At 34.1% G+C, this 20,963-nt stretch overlaps 3 protein-coding genes across 3 annotated transcripts in view; 2 read left to right on the plus strand and 1 right to left on the minus strand.

Annotated features, from left to right (window-relative positions):
• The first annotated feature begins 190 nt into the window (after nt 1-190).
• On the plus strand, nt 191-11,243 carry LOC144411675 (uncharacterized). The gene is made up of 15 exons (XM_078114523.1): nt 191-2,373; nt 3,045-3,523; nt 3,927-4,092; nt 4,455-4,617; nt 5,204-5,298; nt 6,133-6,420; nt 6,758-6,894; nt 7,322-7,406; nt 8,001-8,285; nt 8,806-8,963; nt 9,267-9,375; nt 9,900-10,021; nt 10,402-10,509; nt 10,690-10,850; nt 11,237-11,243. The coding sequence occupies exons 1-15, from the start codon at nt 2,214-2,216 to the stop codon at nt 11,241-11,243; spliced, it is 2,523 nt and encodes an 840-aa protein (XP_077970649.1). The 5' UTR covers nt 191-2,213.
• Nucleotides 11,055-16,004, plus strand: LOC120343201 (protein shortage in chiasmata 1 ortholog-like). Its single transcript, XM_078117539.1, has 8 exons — nt 11,055-11,474; nt 11,552-11,674; nt 12,172-12,426; nt 13,084-13,171; nt 13,360-13,460; nt 14,150-14,327; nt 14,705-14,837; nt 15,368-16,004. Exons 1-8 carry the CDS (start codon nt 11,434-11,436, stop codon nt 15,604-15,606), a joined length of 1,158 nt encoding a protein of 385 aa, XP_077973665.1. The 5' UTR covers nt 11,055-11,433; the 3' UTR covers nt 15,607-16,004.
• A 242-nt stretch (nt 16,005-16,246) lies between these two features.
• The window catches only part of LOC120341293 (FRAS1-related extracellular matrix protein 1-like), a 34,054-nt gene continuing 29,337 nt past the window's right edge, over nt 16,247-20,963 (minus strand). Inside the window, exons 38-43 of the mRNA XM_078117537.1 lie at nt 20,790-20,905; nt 20,108-20,180; nt 19,628-19,737; nt 19,031-19,257; nt 18,312-18,469; nt 16,247-17,482 (exon numbers count right to left, since the gene is read on the minus strand). Of these exons, the coding sequence (XP_077973663.1) occupies nt 17,256-17,482; nt 18,312-18,469; nt 19,031-19,257; nt 19,628-19,737; nt 20,108-20,180; nt 20,790-20,905 (911 nt within the window). The 3' untranslated portion in view covers nt 16,247-17,255. The remainder of the gene's footprint in view (nt 17,483-18,311; nt 18,470-19,030; nt 19,258-19,627; nt 19,738-20,107; nt 20,181-20,789; nt 20,906-20,963) is intronic.

Genomic DNA, 20,963 nt, shown 5'->3' on the forward strand with positions numbered 1-20,963 from the left:
TGTTCGTTATTAGTGTGATGATAATGGTTGGGTTGCAAGCAAAAACAAGCAAATTTAAGGTCCCGGTATGTGGTCAAAACCGAAAAGTTTTGTGATGCAATAATGGAAAATTGCCCTAATACATTGAATCGTTGCCATACACTGGAAAGAGTACCGTACCGGTGGGATATCGATGAACTTGTATATCGTTGTAATCACATCAGCTTGCTTTTCAGTAAGTTCTGCCAGACTGCCGTCTGGGTCGGACGTGTTTTTGTTGCTCTGTTAGATGAAAGATCAATCAATGCTGTTGGACTGAGAATGCTACGCGCTGTGTGTTTCGGTATTTACTATTAGATTTGTATCTCGTGATATCAACATGATCAAGGCCCATCCACTGGAATTAAAGAAGTTTATGAATAAAAGATTGGATTTAAAGTTTGTGTTTGGCAGTCGTCGGGTGCGGTCGCATTTTTGAACGGCGCAGAAAGATTAGATTGACAACAATGAACAAGCACTTAAGGAATATCAACAAGTAAAGGCCGAAATATGAAATTACATGGCAGCATGAAGGTAACATACGGACATCATAACAGAATCGAAAGATGAATACAACAGGGATTGATTCAGATATTTTATTTTGTGACAAAGAGTATGATATACTGCTATTTCTAGAAATTCCGCTTGAATACTGAGTATTCAACTATATGTGTAAATAGTTTGCAGTGTAACTTACAGTGTAACATTTTTAAACATTCATTTAGTGGCATATTTTTGATTTGTTCTCTCTGTGTGTATACCGGTACTGTTTTAACAATGTTAGCCACGTCAATGTATCAATTAGGCTACAGACCTGCTCACGTGTGATTAGTGTTTTTCCTAATAATTGCTTTTATGAGTGTCCGCACACCGAATTTGCCGCCATGGTTTTGCGTTTGTTTGTATATTAAACCACTTATCACCTTTTCCGCAATGCCCAATCTAGCAATCAGTGTAGTTTTTCATGGCTTGGTTTTTCTTAAAGCTTTCATGGCTTCATGAGTATGACTATCGTCGCAAATTTATTACATTCCACTACCCACATTATCTTTGCATGAGGTTGTAGGTATTGGTCATTATCAACGTAATTGTTGAAAGAGAGTATAACAGCCCGAAAGTTTATTACTATCGTGTATTTTGTTTTTTTAAGTTTGGCCCAAGCCTCATTTAATTGGGCTTGTGTTTTTGTGTGCGTGCTGGTGGGCAGGCACATGAGATACTTCATGTTTTAAACTTTTTTGTAGGTTTTGCTTGCCCTCCAGAATTCTCCATTTTAAATTTAGGTTTGTTATGGAGTTTTCGAAATAAACTATCTAAACTATCTATCTATCTAAACTATCTAAGTTTTTAAACAAATATTTCACGGTACCTACGTACCGTACCCTCTGGTTGTATCGTTATATACACGATACCGTTTTTACCATAAGTTATTATTTACAATTCAGTTATTACGAACCAGACCTGCTGCAGTCCACCCACGACATGAGTGGATATGCCGGCCGGACAACTCTGGTTAGGGGACTAGGGGCAAAGGGCCGTAAATATCAAGAATCCAATTCTTGACAAGAGTGACCGTTGGTTGGGTATTCCCCGAGTTCAGATTTTGTTGTGGACAGTTTTTACATATCAGTAAAATACCGGTACCGGTACCGGTAAGTAGCTTATTTTCCACCATAGGGTAGGATTCACATATTTATCCAGGAGGAGAGGAAAGCCGATAAGACGGCTTGTCCATATGGCGAACCACGGCCCCTCGTCCGGTTGCCATTCCAAGTCGGGTATGGGATTACCGTAGTTACCGGTACCGTATATTGTTTGTTTTCGGAAGCATGGACTTGGTGGTGGAGGAAGCCGTAACTGACCAGCGGTTACGTGAACCACCCAACGACGGCGAGGAGTCCAGCAATCCTCTCGCACATAACCATCCCTGCATGGGATTCGAACCTGCGAAGCCACGCAGAGTAATTAGAGATGCGGTGGCGAGCGTATTCCTAACGCTTAGCCCGTTGAGCCACACCACCGCACCATACTGAAAATGGGCACTGCCTGCTGTAATACTGACAGACCTGTTTTTCATTCTGTGACTGTAACGTTAGCACGTAGAATTAATGCTAAACGATTGAAACATTTTTCATTGTGGTTTCAGAATAAAACATAAATAATCGTTAACATATTTCCTCTGCGAAGACGTAAACATGGTGCGCTGTCGATATTTGGCGATCGATTATGAATCAGATTTTGCTCAGAAACGAAGGAGTTTGCGTAATAGACTGACCATTACAAATATCAGTTCTCCAACAGAGGATATTCGGAGACGAAAGGATATATTTAGCTACAGAATGCCATGGATTGGGGGTAAGTTTAAAATTCCCTGTCGTCAGAATACACAGATATCTGGATGCAGGAATGAAGTTTGAATACACAGGCAGACAGGCTGTGCATATGTACATATTTTCTATATTCCTGGTCAACTCCTTTCAAAAATATGGTTTTCGAAAATTTCCTATTTCTGCAATTTATGAATAAACTTTAACACAACTAGAAGTCAACATCATGTAATTTGACATGTTTTTCTCTATCACATTAATTCGATGTAATATGTGAATTCGTAACAAAATTCACTATGGCTCGCATTCTTATTAGTAATGCTGCGAATCTGACTGACTTGCCTCTAGAGCAGACATGAGCACAGTACAGCCCGCTGGCCAAATCCGGCTCTTTGAGTAATTTAATCTTGCCCGCCTGATGCTTCCACAACCAAACTGAAATCAAATTTTGATGTTTTATCTGAAAATAAGTCACGAATTTGTTGAGATTGCGGTTAAATTTAGTTTTGGCATGAGGCTTATTGTTTTCACCTTTGCTTTGTAACACTGTAAATATTGTTCATAAAATGTAACATTTTACGTCACTTATATTACCAGCGTGTGTGTGGGCAAAATATTTGGCCCTGGTTCATAAACCTTGCCCACCCCTTCTCTAGAGTCTAGATGAAGGTTACAAGTCATTATAATATGCTTTTTCAGTATCAAAGGAAACAGAATCAAGTTCTTCAAGAAATGAACTTAAATTATTACTAAGTCGTTGTGAATCACTGAATGCTACTGATATCGAATTCGAACCTCTCATGCAGGGTAAAACAAGTTATGATGTTTCTGAACTTAAGGCGTTCACAGAATCTGATAAAGATGCAAACGCAACAGATTCTAAACTCTTTGAAGAGGTTGAAGGACTTGAATCTATTAAAGTTTCGCAACCATCTATTTTGCGATTGTTGAGAAAGCATAGCAATTTGGTGTTATCTGATCCGTATGCGGAAATCGCTAATGTTTACAAGAAGTATGAAAAATTAGATATCAGTAAAATTCACAAATTTAATCTGGATGACGATTCATCTTTTGAAATCATGGAAGCAACAAACTCAAAATGTTCACTGGATATTGACGAAAAATTGAATTATGAAGTAGACAATGATTTTCTTGATGAAATCAAAGAAACACTTGAGGTATTATTTACTTGTAATTGTAACAGAATTGGTGTCAACAATTATCATCTGTACTTTACTTTACCGCAATCCCATATCAACTCAATAATATAATTTTGGCATTGACACTTCTTCGTTACACTGATATCATTCCAGTTCATATTATTGTAATTGTAATGGTAATTAAGTGAACCAAGAGTCTTATTAATGTAAATAAAACAGATGTATCCACTCAACAGTGTTACTTTACTTATAATCAAAACTTAAAGTTTAGAAGTCAAAAAAATTGTAAATCACAATTTTTATTAAAAAAAATGAAGCTTCGTTGAATATAACAGTATTTGATTTATTTCATCATAAAAAATGATTATAACTGTTGCATTTACATACTAATCCTTATTTTTATTGTATTCACTCTCATCAGGGACAAAAACCAGATATTGACAACACTGATCTAGAAAAAATTAAAGTTGTCGAATCATCTTCTGTTAAAGGAGACTTTGGGTCATATGTATCAATGACAACAAAACATTTTAAAAATGATGAAGTTTTAAGCACCTTTCCAAAATCTATAAATAGTCATGAAATAAGTAAATATGAACAATTGAATTTTGTATCAATTCTAATTTCTTACTGTTACCTAGAAATCTGTATAAAAGTCGATTAGCTGTCTATTTATTTCTAAATCAGCTCATCAGAAAACCGAAATTCTAATTAATTTTATTAAAAAAGTGATAATTTCGTTGCAAAATGAATCTATTTAGATAGCGTATAATATGGTAATAGGAAGAGGCTATGTGCAAGAATTAATATAATAAGTGTTTCGAAGGGGAGAATTTAGGACATAAGTTCAACTAGAGACTAAATGCAGTAATGTAAAGGATTACCATTACCATTAATACAACGATAATAGTCTTTTTTCATCTATAGTAAACTTAACACTTTTATTGAGAAATATTGCAAGTTGATCAAGTACTGGAAAGATCATTCTTCGAACTAGAGGTTCCTTCTAATTCTAACCCGGTGTACAAGATCGACCTTATTAGAGAAGCATTAGAAAATTTTGATATGAAGAAAATCAACCTTATAAAGATATCACATGAAGATTTTCACAAGTAATATTGATATTAATGATTATGTCTGGAATGGGTGCTCCCGAAGTATGCGAACCAAGATGGCGGACATCGGAACGTAACAGGTTAGGGTTAGGCCATAATTTTTTTCCAATTTTCCTTATTTTAGTCCTATTATGAGTTCGAAGACTAGCCGAGAGCCTCCCGTAATATTTATAGCCTACCTAAAATTATGGCCTAACCCTAACCTAGTACACATATTACATTCCGATGTCCGCCATCTTGGTTCGCATACTTCGGGAGCCCCCTGGAATGGGTAGAAAAAATCATTATTGTTGTAATATTCCAATAGTCTAGGTGTCGATTGAATTAGAAAATGTGTGGTAATTTTTTTGTGTATGAAAGCACTATGTAAATGCATATACGGTAAGCGGCATTCCACATAATCAGAAATTAACTAAAAGAAAACATAATTTGCTTGATAATCGACTCTAATTTACATGGAGATATGACATAGTAGTCTCTTTAACTACTGGATCAAGAGTTGTTACTTAAAATAAAACGGTAGGAATCCTAACCCTAGCATAATAATAATTCAAATGAATTTGCTTGTGATACCTTTCAACAGAATAACAAAATGCGCTGATATTGAAAATATATTTGTAAATGGAATGGAGAGAGAAGATTGGAATACTGCTCGTGTTTCACATCTCTTATTATCAGGTATAAAACCTTGCTAACTTTTGCTCATTGTGACTCATTGGATTTGTTGGGTTAAACTTTTAATGTATAGAACAAGTGTACCAGTTCAGCATAGCCAATCTAACAGTCATTGTCGGGTTAATATCAAACAATTGCAACTTTTGCTGTTATCATTATGCTAATTACCAGGATATGTGTTGAGCGATTACCCCTTATGCCTTGAATAATATTCAAGACAAAAGGTTCTCTGCCATTATTCTTTCATTATTTATCGATCTTAAGAGGTAAGGTACTTGTCTGTTAGATACACGCGATATCTCACGAAAACGAGGTTGAATCTGCTCCAAATTTTGCATGTGCATTCATCATATCTCGGACCAGAAGCCTATTGATTTTGGATGATTTATGTCGTATAATAAGCGAGTTATTAATTAATTAGTGATAGGACACGCGGTGTCACTATAGAGTCGTGAATCGAAACTGCAGTTTTAATCTAACAGTCATTGTCGTGTAATTATCAAACAATTGGAAATTTTGATGTTAATGAGTTGAATAATATTCAAGACCAGGGTTCTCTACCTTTATTCTTTCATTTGTTCTTTTACAAATATACCCCCCAATTTTTTTTTGTTTTTACTCCGCAAATACCTATAATAACTTAAGTGGCGAACTTTGGAAAATAGAATTTTAAGGGGAAATGTGGATGTAGACCTCTAATATTTGTTGTGTTGAGTTTGCATACCAACAGTTAGAGCATCTATCAATGCGTATTCTACCCCCAGGGGTAATTTATTCTCGGTTGACAACCCCTGATTTAGGGTAACAATTGGTATCAAATAGATTGTTTTTATTCAGAAACAGTGCTAAAAGAAGCGAATTTACCAGAGATTGATGCAACGGAATCAACAAAATGTTCAGATCTTTGCCGACCTCAGTCAAGACTTTCTACTAGTGATATTGAGTTGGCATTACATTGGAGCTTCACTACACATGTTAAAAGCTTGATAACCAAATTGCAAAGACTGGAAAAACTTGATGTTGAGATATTGCAACAGAAACCTACGGAATTTAATAACAGAAATTCATATTGTACTGATGCTGAAGTTTTTGAGGAACTTGTTCCAGTGATTGAGGAAAATACAGGTAATATTTCCTTATATCTTTTATAGATGCCTCAGAATTGCATGGTATTATAGGATACTGCCTTAAAGTTAATTTTTATTTTTAATAATCAAAGTCAGTCTACTTGGCTGTGGAATCTTGATGTTTATCGAATTTTACTCAGTATATACGAATTTTTGCTAAATAAATTTAAAAAAAATGATAGCAAAATAAATATATATCTTTATAAAGCGATTCTTATATATGAATCATTTCATTTTAAAATTGTATTCAAACTAATGATCGCCTTTGCTTACGGGTATGTAGAATATTTTACTGCTAGTTATACTCGGTCATTGCTAGTCATTTAATAATCCAGAAGATAGACACGAGACTGAAAATATGAGAAATGTACTGAATCTGGCACAAACACCAGTAGTCTGTGATCTGGATTCGACTGAAGATTACCAAGATAGAGCTGTAGAGCAAAAAATTTCCGAAATGAAAAAAACTGAGGTAGTACAAATGCCTGTATGTATGTAATTGACCATCATTTTACTATTTATTTACTAGTATATTTATAAAGTGTTAGAATAAAAATCATACTCAGATTTTTAATATTACTGGTAACTGCTGAAGCACTGAGAAATCGAAAAAATGCATATGCAATCACATGATAGTGGGAAGCTAGTAATTGAAAGTTTTGGTTCCCAATTTGTTACAATATAAATAAAGTGATGCACTTGGGCCACAATGATACCAATTGAAGATATTGAAATCTCTAACTTTCAATGCCAGTACTAGTTGGTTTTTTGTGCCCACTCAGATACTTGACACACTCATGTTTTCATGATTTTATCACAATTCTGTCAACAGAAGGTTCATTTTCAATAACCGATAAATTGATTTCATTTTTTTTCAATATTGCGATAATTGTACACAGAAAATATCATCTTTTGTCTCTCCTGAAATAAGAAATGTCGAATCTGAAAATCTGAAGAAACAAGATCAGGTGAAAAAACAGCCAAGTAAGTTGAGAGTTAATTGATGAATACACATAGCTAGGCTACAAGCCGAAAAAGAGGGAAAAATCACCAACAAAAGCATTAAAAGTAGCCTTCAGTGCACTAAGAGTTATGTGTGGATCTGTTGTTGTTAGAAAAGAATTGAAATACTACAAGTTAGCAAAGTGAAAAGCTTAGTGTCAGTACTATCTAGGAACAGATATGCAGAGGTGAATTTTGAAAAGCAGAGAAGAGATAATATATACATTGATTGGCGCTCTCGTAGTATGTGCAAAATGACGGACACTCGAACATAGTATGTGTACCAGGTTAGGGTTAGGCCATAATTTTATTCCAATTTTCCTTATTTTAGTTCTATTACGAGTTCGGGGACTAGCCAAGTGACTCCCGTAGTATTTGTACCTGAAATTATGGCCTAACCCTAACCTGTTACACATATTACGTTCCGGTGTACGCCATCTTGTTGCACATACTATGGGAGTATCCATTGCTTTTACTTTTGTTGTAGTTGTAGTGGGAAACAAAGCATCAGTCATTTGTTACTATTATGAATTGGTCGTTCAAATTCTTTTTTCAACTTGACACTTGATATTTCAGGTAAAAGAAAAATTTGTGAAATACAGGAAAGTGCTTCATATGAAACTGATGAGTTTTCTTTGGATTCTTTCTTACAAATGCGTGGAAAAATGATGAAACCTAAAATACAGAAATTCATAAGAGCTGTGGGTAGTAAAAAGGGTATGCAGGTTGCAGTAGAAACCATACATGATAGTAAGGACTTTTCTTCACTAAATAGTGTTTCATCTACTTCAATACCAACAATACCATCCTTTCCACCTGTTGAAGATTCAAACTACAGATTGGTCAAAGTAAATATCACTGGTAAGTAAACGGCTAGTTTCTTTGGTTTATTTTGTGAATATATTCATTGCAGAAACGGCAGCAAAGATTGTTTTTACACATTTACCCTTATTGATGCTTCATTGTGCAAGAAGATACATCAGGAGCTAAATGTGTCTTAAGGATAGAAATCTTTTTGGATGAGCACCGTTTCCCAATTTTATTGCATCTTGAGTTGAATGGTGGCCATTTGGTTTGTATTGAAGATCTTTTACCCTGCGCCCCCAACGTGTTAAATGTGCCAACAACTACATTGATGTTCTTAGTGTATTGTTGGAAACTTAGACCAGGCTATTGTCGATGTATGTGCTTACCTACAGGCTAAATTGTTCAAATCTTGATCTAGAGTTATCACTAGACATCTAGATTTAGATTGTAAGCATGGGATATATACTTCACTATTGATAATTTGGAATTTTTTGTGCAAAATATAACTTATCATAATTTATTTATAAATGTATTAAAATTTAATTGATGTTTAAAATCTGTTCTTCGTTTACAGGTGGTATTTTACGAATAATTTTGGATATAGAAAGTTATATTGAGCCTATATTCAACCAATTGAAAACGTTTCGAGTTATACCTGAACAGTGTGATATACGAAATATTAATGAAGACATGTCAAAATACCTTTTGAAACAATCAAAAAGATTTGTCCAGGTATGCTGGTGTATTTAGTTAATGGCAATTAATAATTATATATGTCGCTTACTGTAATATAATCATATAATGATTGTATATTTCTTGTGACTTCATTCTTATTATAAAACAAAAGTCTGCTCTCATGGCACTTTGAAATCTATGGACTACGTTTGCTTAATTTAATCATCGCAAATTTTATTCTTGATTACCGGTAGTTCGAATATAGACCACATTAATCTCTTATGCACCAGCATCAAGAAGTTCTTGTTTCATAGTAATTATCCGTAATAAATCAACCTGCTTTTTAATCTTTACAAACAGGATAGCTCTGGTATGGTACAACATCCTCAATATGTGTTGCTGGTGATGTTACATTGTTTCATTGTATGTAAATCAAGACTAGTAAACCTATCTCCTGCATCTGGACTTGGTAAGTACAATCATGCAAATTTATGTTTGCTTATTATTAGGCCATCTTCTCGACTTTCCTTTCTTTTATGATGAATATTTAAACTATATCGTACTTGTGTAAAAGTTTGATTCACATAATTGCTGGTTATAGACACGGCTGGAGAAGCTCAAGTCATTAACTTGACTGAAGTGGAGTCGACTGGGGCCCACTTCTTGAGGGCATTTGGGTATTTGACTCGACTCGGATGACTTGTGACATGTGACTCTTAGGGAGTTGAGGCCTTCAACTCAAAACTGGTTGTAGGTTCCCAAACATGCTTGAGCTTCATAGATTGAGTTTAATAAATTAATCTTGCATTGCGGTTCTTGTGGTCTGTTTTACACATTTGCTCTGAACAAAGCTCTGTGTAAACAAACACAATAAGAGCATAAAACTTCCAATTTTTTATTGAAGACTCACTGGGACGAGTCATATATACTTATCTTTATCACAATTTTTATTGAAGTTTTTTTTTCTACTCTTTTCATCATATATTTTTTAAGGTTTTTTGATCGACTTTTATCAAAATAACAAAGAAATGTTGGAAAGCTTGATACATCTCAATGAATTCAATGATTTTAAGTCAATGTTATCATTGATTCCTCTTGCTATACATACATTGCAGGTGGGTCATATTGTACTTTTCATGTTACCTGTAAAATTACATGAATTGGCGCATCATGCTAAGCCTGAATACGCTTGCCATTTTAGCACTGATGACCTTTCTTGGGTTTAACGCTTCAAATCATGTGAGGGTTAATTATGTGTCAGACGACGCTTTGCCTTGGAGGATGGTTCAAGTAACCGCTGGCCTGTTACGGCATTCTCCACGATGGAGTCATGGTATCTAAAAACAAATAACTGGGTATCTGATCTCATACCAGACATGGACTGTAATAGGCCATTGTTTGCTATATGATTAAGCCCTGACGGCTTTTCTCTCCCCCAGGATAGATATGAAACTCCTTCCTTTCTAACTCAAGATTTTTTCTCTGCATATTCCAGCAAAGTATAATGGAATCACATCTTATTCATCCAAAGATTGCAGAATTAGAGAAAATAGTTTATGAACGATTATATAAAGATAGCAGAAGAGATGGATCTATAACTAAGGTTAGTGGGGATTCATTCATTATTCTATTCAAAAAAAATTCAATTGTGATATGCCGTAATTCTTAGGAAATTGATTGATATTAAGCATGAAATGGAATTCCATAATACTGAAGTATACAGATTATAATTCATACATAAGTATAATACATCAGATTTTCCTCTTATTGATTTTTTTTTCAGATTTTGATACTTTGTGATACCAAATGTCAACATTTATTTGATGAAATAATTCACATTCTGATAAAAAATTGTAGTTCTGAAATTGGAGTGAATCCTATTGCTCTGCCTTTTGGACATCAGTCATATACAGTAGATGATTTCGTTAAGAACGCTATTGCCAGGCATGTATTACTTCCATCAAAATTGTGCAACCGGCGGCCCGCGGGCCAAATAGGGCTCACAGGGAAAAATTTTGCGGCACGTGGAGAAGTGTCAATTTTGAATAATGTGCAGCCCACGAAACGAGTTTTTAATCTGGAATGTGCGCTGGAATATTTTTGATTCGGCATTGCCTACCCTATTTATTACACTTTATGTATGTCTGATTTAAATTTAAGATTTTAGAAATGATTCAAAATATTATCATTTTGAGAAATTGAAGTTTAACAGTAACAAAGCAAAAACAACTTTACTTCATTTTCTTGAAACTGTAGAAGATGGAAAACCCATCAAATCCCTGTATTTCCAAATTCAAGCTCACCTATAATAAATTATTTGCATGTCCCAGATTCTAGATTATTTCGAAGTGGTGAATTACTGCGTTTTGGCTAGCCGCGATTTACAATTTATTTTTGTTATTCCACCAGGGGATATAACATTGTCATCATACCAGTTGCTGCTTTATCATCAAGTTTTCCGTGGGATAAATTTACTCTTTTGTTGGAATATGAGGCTAAAAAAGATTCACCTTGGAAAAGAATATCAATGGGACTTGGAATTCGACATATTGCTTTAGAAATCGAAAGGTTGTGAGACATGTTATTGTTTTATTTTTTACAAGTAATTCTCACATTTAAACCTAATCAAATGTTTCTTAATTAAGAACTGAATCTCAATTAGACATGGATGGTGACACTGCAAACAATGATGATTGTGATGTCATAACACTGATTGGTTCTTCAACAATAACACAATGTGGAAATCTTCTGCATCTGCTTGAAACAAGGTAATGTGACTTAGATTTGAAATGAATCATCATATACTGTGCTTTCATATTGACATATTGCCCGTAGAAAAATACACCCATACGTGGAACGATATACTTATGAAAAGAGTATCACAATATAATAATATCTTTGCTAAACCTATTTGATTTCAAGTTTGAATTTATAAATCATATTATCAATTGCGCTATCACATATTTTTTATGGTGAGGCTTTTGAATAGGGAATGAAATGTTATGAACTCGATGTTTTTGAGTATATTTGAGTGACTGAAAATAATACTGCTGCAATGTATAGGTAGACAATTATTAAATTTGTAAGTGAAATGTGAGCTTATGTTGATTAAAGGAATAACTAGGGTTTAAACTGAAGATCTTCTACCTGTGATGTTGACAAAGGCCAGCTCGCCTGGGGTTTTGAAATAAGATTAGTAATACCTGAGCAAAATTGAACTGAGTGATAACTCACAAAAACTTTAATAACTATTGATGTTTTCCAGACACAACATCGAAATATTGGAACGAGATTATGTTGAATTAAATAAAAGCATTTCGCCAAACGAAAACTTGATAACAGGATATCCTGATATTATTATAGATCAGACAACATGTATTATTGTAGAAACGTTCTCAGCTTTGAGTGGAGAAGATGGATCACAACTTCTGCATAATATTATTTTGAAAATTTTAGATTTGAAAACAAGATTTACTAAACGTTATGTTATCATTGCTGATCTGTTTGCAAAAAAGTCAGGGTAAGACTCTACATACAATCATTTGATTTCATCAGTTGGCTCACTTTATCCGAGGTTCGTAGTTTGATAATAATTTACAAATGGATTGTAGGACCGATTACCAAGTGGTTCTCATAGTTATTTCTTGAGTTGCAGTCTCTTTGCACAACATTTTTATGCTTTTCACTCTCTGCAGGGCTCTGTTGTGTATGGTGCAACTATTTTTGTGGGGTACACTGATTTTGCCACAATTTCGATTTTCGGACAGTACAAAATATTATACAAATCCTATCGCAAAACATATCATCAAATTCAATTTCATAAACTTTTTTTTTGTGAAAAAGTATTGCTCCCAATAATCAGTTACAGCTTTCTCAAGCAATCTGTATCTGGAATGTTCAACTGATTATCTATTCTTGGATCCAAATTAGGGGGCTCCCGAAGTACGCGAACCAAGATGGCGGACATCGGAATCTAATATGTGTACTAGGTTAGGGTTAGGCCATAATTTTAGTTATAAATACTACGGGAGGCTCTTGGCTAGTCTTCGAACGGATAATAAGACTAAAATAAGGAAAATTGGGAAAAAATTATCGCCTAGTAACTTTGCTCTTCTTTGGATTTTTTTGTTCGATTTCGTTTAATTTTGTAGTATTACTTTTCATTTCAATATTTCAGCTACCCCATGAGTGGAGATTTCCCCTTAAATTTGTCAAAACTTCACACAGCTTTGGAAAACTTTCTTCAACAGGATTCAGTTTTTGAGGTATATTGTAATTTATGTATTACTTCGCCAAACTTGTAAAGTAGTCAAAGTAACTGCTTAATGGGGTCCACCCACCTCGTTTATCCAATACTACGGTATGTTTAGTTTTATTCTTTTCATTCCTTGCAGTGATAAACGGCATTGCGAAACACAAGTTTTCAAATGCTTTGATTACATTTCCATTTCAGATGAAGTTGTTTTGTTGCTTTGATGTTGAACATTTTGCTTATTTAATTCAACGTCTTGTTGAAAATTCAAAGTCTGACAAATCGATGGGTAAAGAACTAAGGTATGATCTAGTATTCTCATATATCAATGTTGTCAGTATCAACTTTCATATTCCACTAATACTATACGTCAGCGGTACCCAAGCGGTGTTCGTGCAGCACTAAATTATCACGAAAAAAGACTGCCTTTGAAAAAGACTTCATTTTGTTTTCTTCAAGTGTACTTTATGCTTTTCAGTTTATGTTATGCTTTAAGTTTGTAAACATGTAGACCTAAAGAGTAAAGGCAATGTCAACTTTTCTTCCTCATCCCTGCCTGATTTTCTTTTGAAATACAGATGAAGGAACTGCAGCGCTCGAGATTGCAGATTTCATCTACCTCTATTGTAACATAATAATAAAACACCACCTAACAGAAAGTTGAAATGAATTTATCGATACTCACCATTTAAAATAAGAAACAATTAAATATTAATAATAATTTTCTGGGGCACACTTAGCAAATCAATGCGGTGCACTAGTGGCCCCAGCACCCTATTTGAGCACCGCTGCTTTACGTTGTTATTCTTATTGTAAAAAATAGATTTTCTTTCCAATTAATAGACAAATTGATATTGTTTCACTGTTGTGTTCATATATTGACTTTATTGAGTATTGGTCATGTGTCAGAGATACATCCATTAATTTGGCAACAGTCATTAAAAATTAGTTCTACAAATATTCTATTCCATTTATTATTATTATTCCACAGGATGGAGCGACTGACTATGTCACAGAGTAGTCATGAAAAATTCCTTGTACAATTTCCAAGTATTAATTCTCTTGTTGCACAAAATATGTTGTCTATTGCTTCATTGAAGGAAATAGCTTCGATGAGTATTTCTGAATTGCTTGAAAGGTTTTCACACATTTCAAAAGAATGTTTACAGGTAGGATAGCATTGTATAGTCTTCGAGGTGAAGCATACTTTCCATTTTTTGAATAAGATCCTTGACATTCTTTCATATGTGTGACATTCTTTCCCTTGTGCTGCTTCTGCTTTCTATTCTACCGAATTTGAACTTGGGTTCGGATCCCATGGCCCACCCTCCACCACCTCACCCAAGGAAAATTCCGGTTCTTCCGAAATAGTTTCTTCCTCATAATCAGTGACCTTCTTTAGGATGAATATGTAAAAACGTCTTATAAAAAACATATCATATGGAATCACTTGTATTTTACTTTTGTGTTCATATATTTGAGCATTGTTATTTGTATTTTTAACTTGAATATACACAAATATAACAATTTCTTTTTTAATATTCAGGATTTTCATTCCAAACTTCATGCACCAGGACAATCTTTGCCTGCATTTTATGATGAAATTGATGTCGATGTTACACCTGAATTCAGTTTTAAACTTGAGCAAAGTGATTCTATGGAAATGGGAAAATCACAAGGTAGATTAGTTTTAAAAGTTCTATTCTTCTAACTATTGACAGTGGGATTATCCTATTTTTTCTTGGAGAATGGGATTCAAATAAAGATGACTTCATACTATTGTGGATCCAGATACCAGTCCATGTCGGGTATCGGGTATGGTAATAGCTAGTTAATCTTTTCAGAATTGCACTCTCAAGTTGTGTTACTGCTATGTTAAGTCAGACGTGAGGTCCATAGTAAATTTTGTCCGCTACAGTGAATAATACTACTTTGTCTTGTGAAAAAACTGACATTGCTTTGAAAACCAAAAAAGAATTAAACAAGTGATGATAACATTTTTTTGGGTATAAATGGATCTATTTGTGCATGCATTTAGAACTTTTCACTAGCAAATGAAACATTTGGGATTTTTTTTCAATTTAAAAACTTAACTATCCCCAGTTACAATATATGTCAGTTCAATGAGTAAGAGATGAGTCAATTTGTTCAGATGACTTGGGTCATTTAAAGTAATTTTTTTAATGTAATTTGCTAATTCTATTGACAGACGAGTTCCCTGATTTTGCTGCTTACTTTGGTCGTGAATATCAATCCAAGGATAGTTCAGATTGTTCTAGTTCCCATTTCAGTGAGAGTAGCTGCTTTCAACAAAGTAATCCATTTGCTTCTAATTTCGATTCTCTTTCTTGCTCGAGTAAACACGAATCAAATCCTTGTAGAAAACGACTTAGATTTGAGAGAATCAAAGAGTGGAAAGATGGTCAGACTAGACTTGTTTATTACTGAAGAGTATATTTGGAAATTATGAAATTTCAGTCATTTTATGTTACGATTATTTGAATCTAAAACAGGCGTGGGCAAGGTTTTTAAACCAGGGGCCAAAAATTGTGCCCACTCAGACTGGCGGGCCATGTAAGTGTGAGATAAAAGTTACATTCTATGAACAACATTTAAAGAGTTACAAAAGCAAAAGTGGAGAACATTATGCCTAAATTTTCTCACAATCTCAACAAAATCTTCAAGCTTTTTTTATCTTGAAATTTGGTTTTAGATTGGTTGTGATAGCATCAAGCGGGCCTGATTTGGCAGGCTGTAGTTTGCCCATGTCAGGGTTATAATGAAATTGGTCTTCTCTAGTTAAGGACTAGCTAGACCTACTACCGGAAGTTGGAAGATTCAGGAATGTGCAATCTTGTAGTGTTATTTCCTAATTCATATTGATTAGAATTTCAGACATGAAAGTTTGAGTTTAAATTTCGAGATAAAGTAAGAAAATTCCCAATAAGAACATCATTTGTGATTCTGTGATTCAGTGTATCTCATACATAACATGCATGTTCCATTTTTCTAACTCGTGACTGTTTGCTGTTTCTACCTTCAAAGATTTATTATCTATTCTTTCTTCTGTTCTAATTTTCTTCATATGTTTTTACTAACATTTTTAGTTTATTATTTGTTATAAAAAATTAGTTTTCAAAATGATAGATTTTACAATGCTGTGGTACGTTATGTAAAAAAATAAATGGCAATGAAAATGAAAAGCGTATTTTATTCTAATATTGAGATAATTCCATACTGAGAGAAAACGTCACAAAAAACAAGTATGCTGAAAAGTGAACAAAATTTAAAAATAACAACAAAGGATGGCGGCTTCGAACACTTAATACAACACCTGAAAAGCATTTTCTGCACATACAGCAACTTGAAATGGATCAGTAATTAATGTTCTCTTTCCATATTGCAGTAGTTCCCAACCACTTGTGGCCAGGAGTGTTTATCATTCCAGTGGAATTTATAGAGTTATTTTTATTGGAAGATCCCAAATCCAATTATGTTCAAATAGTTCATGCTCAACAAAGTGCCTCCCCCCCTGTGAAATAACCTTGCAAAGCAATGAAACTAGGTTTTTAGAAATGGAATCAGTTTTTCGAGTATAATTGTCGATTGGGAACCCTCCGCCTTATTGGAGGGATACTAAAATACACCAAACAGCGTCAGATTGTATGGCACCCAAGAAAAGATGTGCGATTGCCATTCAATATTTGTAATATCACTAAATTGAAATAAAATGATGTAATGAGCACCCGAAGTTGATTATGATTTTTAGAGAACTTGTATTGGTTACTTATAGCAATGTGAGGTAAAGAAAAAATTCAATCAACTGTTATAAAATCAAGAGTCGTGTAATAGAATTTCAGAAATTTGTCTCTGACTATTGTGTCAAATTTTAATTTCTAGCTAAAATCTTTTGCCGTCTGTAATGAAGTTTTCGTTTTTTAATTGTTTCTACACTTTGATTTATTAACTTCAGTTGCATTAATAGGATGAATGAACATTTGGGCAACCTCGTTTACGGAATATATTCCGTAAATAATAACCTAATTCCGATTGACCATATTCCGGAAAATTTGAGTTTCATTGATACACCTTTCCAACTAAGAAAGCATTTCTGTCATACAAACATAACCAGCGTTGTTAATTTGTAGGGAACAGTCCTTCGGAATCCATCTCTTTCTTTCTGCAATCATTGTGCAATCTGCATTATTTGATTTCAATTTACCAGGTTTGTTTAGTTGTTTTTGATATCCTCCTTTCCAGTTTGTAAATTCTACCGCATCACCCCCTGTCCATTGCCAGTCGTCACTGAGTTTTTTGTTCAGCCCTAAATTACCGTAAACAACAAATTGAAAATTGGTAATTATGATCCAGAAAATAGCTTATCTATTTTTTATGAAACCTTCAATCGGAACAAGACACTGTGCAAGCAATCACCAATATGTAACAAACCAAATATTCTGAAAGGACTAAAATCTTTTTGGTTTAGGCCAGGGGTCGCAACCCCAAATTGGGTCAGAGTGATAAGTAGGTAGGGTCGCAAACAAGTCGTGGGCTCACTGAAGTATGATGGAGAATGGATGTACAAAACATATAGGATTTGACAAACCATGTTAAATTTAGCAGTTTGTACCATGGCTTACTGTAAAACAGGCCTATAGACATCGCTCTATGCTTATGCTATAGAAAATGTAGGTGCTTATTGTGACATCACTGTTTTTTTAAGCTTATTTTACTTAATACCACCAAATGACCAAACTCAAAAGCCCAGTGAAAGAAGCTCTAAAATTTCATAAAAAATATATATATTTTTCCATGATCGCCTTTTTGATGGGGAAAACCTAATCTGAGTGTTGACAAAGGCCAGGCTGTGGGCCGCTTGTTACACACCCCTGGTTTTGATATTGCATACACAATATATTACACTTTTGATGGCTTGGCAATAACAAAGTAGAGATAATATGCGAGCCATTCTGAAATATGAGCTCAAATCTCTTTCACAGTTCAATCAGCAATCAAAAGGTGGCAAACAAATTTAAATTTTGATAATAATTGCATAATTCTTATGGAATTATGCTTCAAATCCACAGAAACACATTAAACTTTCTGCCATATACAATGATAACCATACTAATGAATTTTCTGTATCAACATACCAATCCACAACATTTGTTTTCCACTTTTTTTTCTTAACCAATCCATATGTTTCTTTGATGATATTGTTGCTAATTGAGCACCATGTACTTCTCTGCATGATCTCTGTGCAGAATTCCATGAATGCCCACTTTCATCCCCAATATGAATGTAGAAGCATCTGGAGAATATATAAATAAACAAAGAGATTTACCGTACAAATTTTAAAATGAGTATTTACAGAATGATTGAGCAGACGTAATACTAAATAACATATTTCATGATTATGCTAGTATTTGGGTGGTCAACGTTTCTGCAAAGTAATTCTTGAAATATTTAATGTTTTCCGAGCAATGTTGAATAATATTATTTCAGTTCATGAAAAAGAGAAATTACAAAACAATAGGCTATTGTTAGGTATAATATACAGAAGAGACCAGGAATTTTTAGCTCATGGCATCAAAATTTGGGTTGTTACTCCAGGCCCTTGACCAGGGTACAACCAGTTAGATATGCTTGACAAACTGAATCAAGCCCTTCCAAAAAAAACTTGTTTAGAGCCTTATTCAGAACAAAAGTAGAAGCATAACTTTTTTCGAATATGTTCTTATTGTAAGTTATAGATAATCCGCAGTCCGAAAGCATAAAAAAGCAAAAATAGTATTTCAAAGCAAATTTTCGAAGACTACTTCCTTTACTGCAGTAACTTATCACGCTAAAATTTCTTATGGTATGTTCTTACCTAGATTCATACTTGTGCCAATCTTTTTCACACTCTGACAATTTCAATGGAGTTGTAGCCCTTGATTTTGATGGTGACCACGGAACCCACGATGCACCATTACATCGCATTAATGATTTGGCCATTGGATCATAATACAGTCTGTCGAACATATAAATGGAACATGTGCGAGGTACATGCTGGGGTCTTGGTATATCAGGAGGTATAGGAATATCAGGTCGGTGAAGCTGAAATGTGAAATCGACATGTTTACTTTTCTAAAATTCACATAACTCGTGCGCTAAAATATGAAAAGTTAAAACTTCGTCTGTTTGATGTCAAACTCTTATCGAGAAACTGAGTTCTGGGTCTAGGTCTCGAGTAGAGTCCGAAGTTGAATCACTGACTTCAGTCTCACGGGGGATTAATTGATGACGAGTCTAAGTTATTTCATTTGGATGAATATAGTTACTTTGAGTACTTGATAAGTGTGGACTCGAGTCCAAGTTGAATCTATGACTTGAGCCTCTTCGGCACTAGGCTTATCATCATTGTTTTCATAAGGTGCATGCATATATTACACAGCTCAGATATAAAATGGGAATAGTTAACTCATACCAGCTCAGCCTCAAATGAATCTTTGTTCAAATTCTTCCTATTTTCCATATGAGGTTCATCATTTATTAATTCATCATTGGTTATGTCATCTTTTGATGAAGGTTTAAAATCTGTAAAGTAGAAAAAAATAGTAGGCAAGCAGGTGAAAGCAACATTTCATTAATATTACGAGAAGACAGGCCTTTTTAATATTGTTCTAATTTAGGAAACGAGTAATAATGTGGTGAATTCTGAATAAGGATCATTGTATGTCCTGTAAGAAATCTTATACCCGAACCATCATCCCATTGTCTTGTCATTTATCATAGTTATATATTTATCCTAACCCAATACATACCATTGAATCTTATTTACGTAATTATGAGCAAACATACAGCTGAGCTCAATGTATATAACCTATGACTTTACTTTAGTCAAGACCATGGCATTAATCCCTATGTCATTGTTTGACATAAGTAAGTATGAATTGATTGAATTCACCTCCTGCTTTTGGTTGTTTTTCTTCCACCTCTTCATCTTCTTCACCAATTGTAATTGGTATTAAACCATGATACTATATAGAAAACATTGGGTTATAATTATATAATTTAAATTTTATAAATACTTTATGTATAAATCAGGAACTGAATTCAGAGATGTTACAAGTAAAGAAATCAATCTTCTTTAGAAACGTGATTTTTTAAATTCTTGTGTTCATTTATATGAGCTATATTATAATAGACCCAGTGGGCTATAAAATGTATGATCATAAGTAAAGCATTAAAATAAAAGTCATGACTAGGGCTCATAGAACTCATCACTCAGACAGTTTGCCGGGAGTTTAGACACAATAGGAAACATGTTTCATCAATACGTCGCAAGAAAGAAAAGGGTCATGTGATAAAATGACATTGTAATTCCACCTCAACCTTTTTGCGGCCAAATTAAAAAACAAGATGGCGGCGATTTGAAATATTCATTCGATTCGAAATGCCCAGCTCTAGAAATGACTTAATAAATGAAGGTTTATATTCCATTGCCATCATTTCACCCAGAGTGTAATAAATTGGGTGTGCAATACTCAACTGGAAAATATCCAGTATATAGTAGTAGCCCCTACATATCGTTAAATATCAGTGGCTACTAACTCAAGGCCTTGTCTGGAAAATTAAATAATAACGACCTTCCATATTCTATGAGTTTTATTGCTTGAGTAAGTATCTGGAGCCACCGTAACAGGTTGTCCCAGTTTTCCATATTTTATCTTTCTTTTGCTGGATCGCTTTGATGTTGATAAAGCTGAAATTTGATTTAAAATTAACCAATTTTTAAACTTTTAATGACATAAGATTTGGAA

The sequence above is a fragment of the Styela clava genome, chromosome 1 (genome assembly GCF_964204865.1).
Source record: "Styela clava chromosome 1, kaStyClav1.hap1.2, whole genome shotgun sequence".
Taxonomy (NCBI): domain Eukaryota; kingdom Metazoa; phylum Chordata; class Ascidiacea; order Stolidobranchia; family Styelidae; genus Styela; species Styela clava.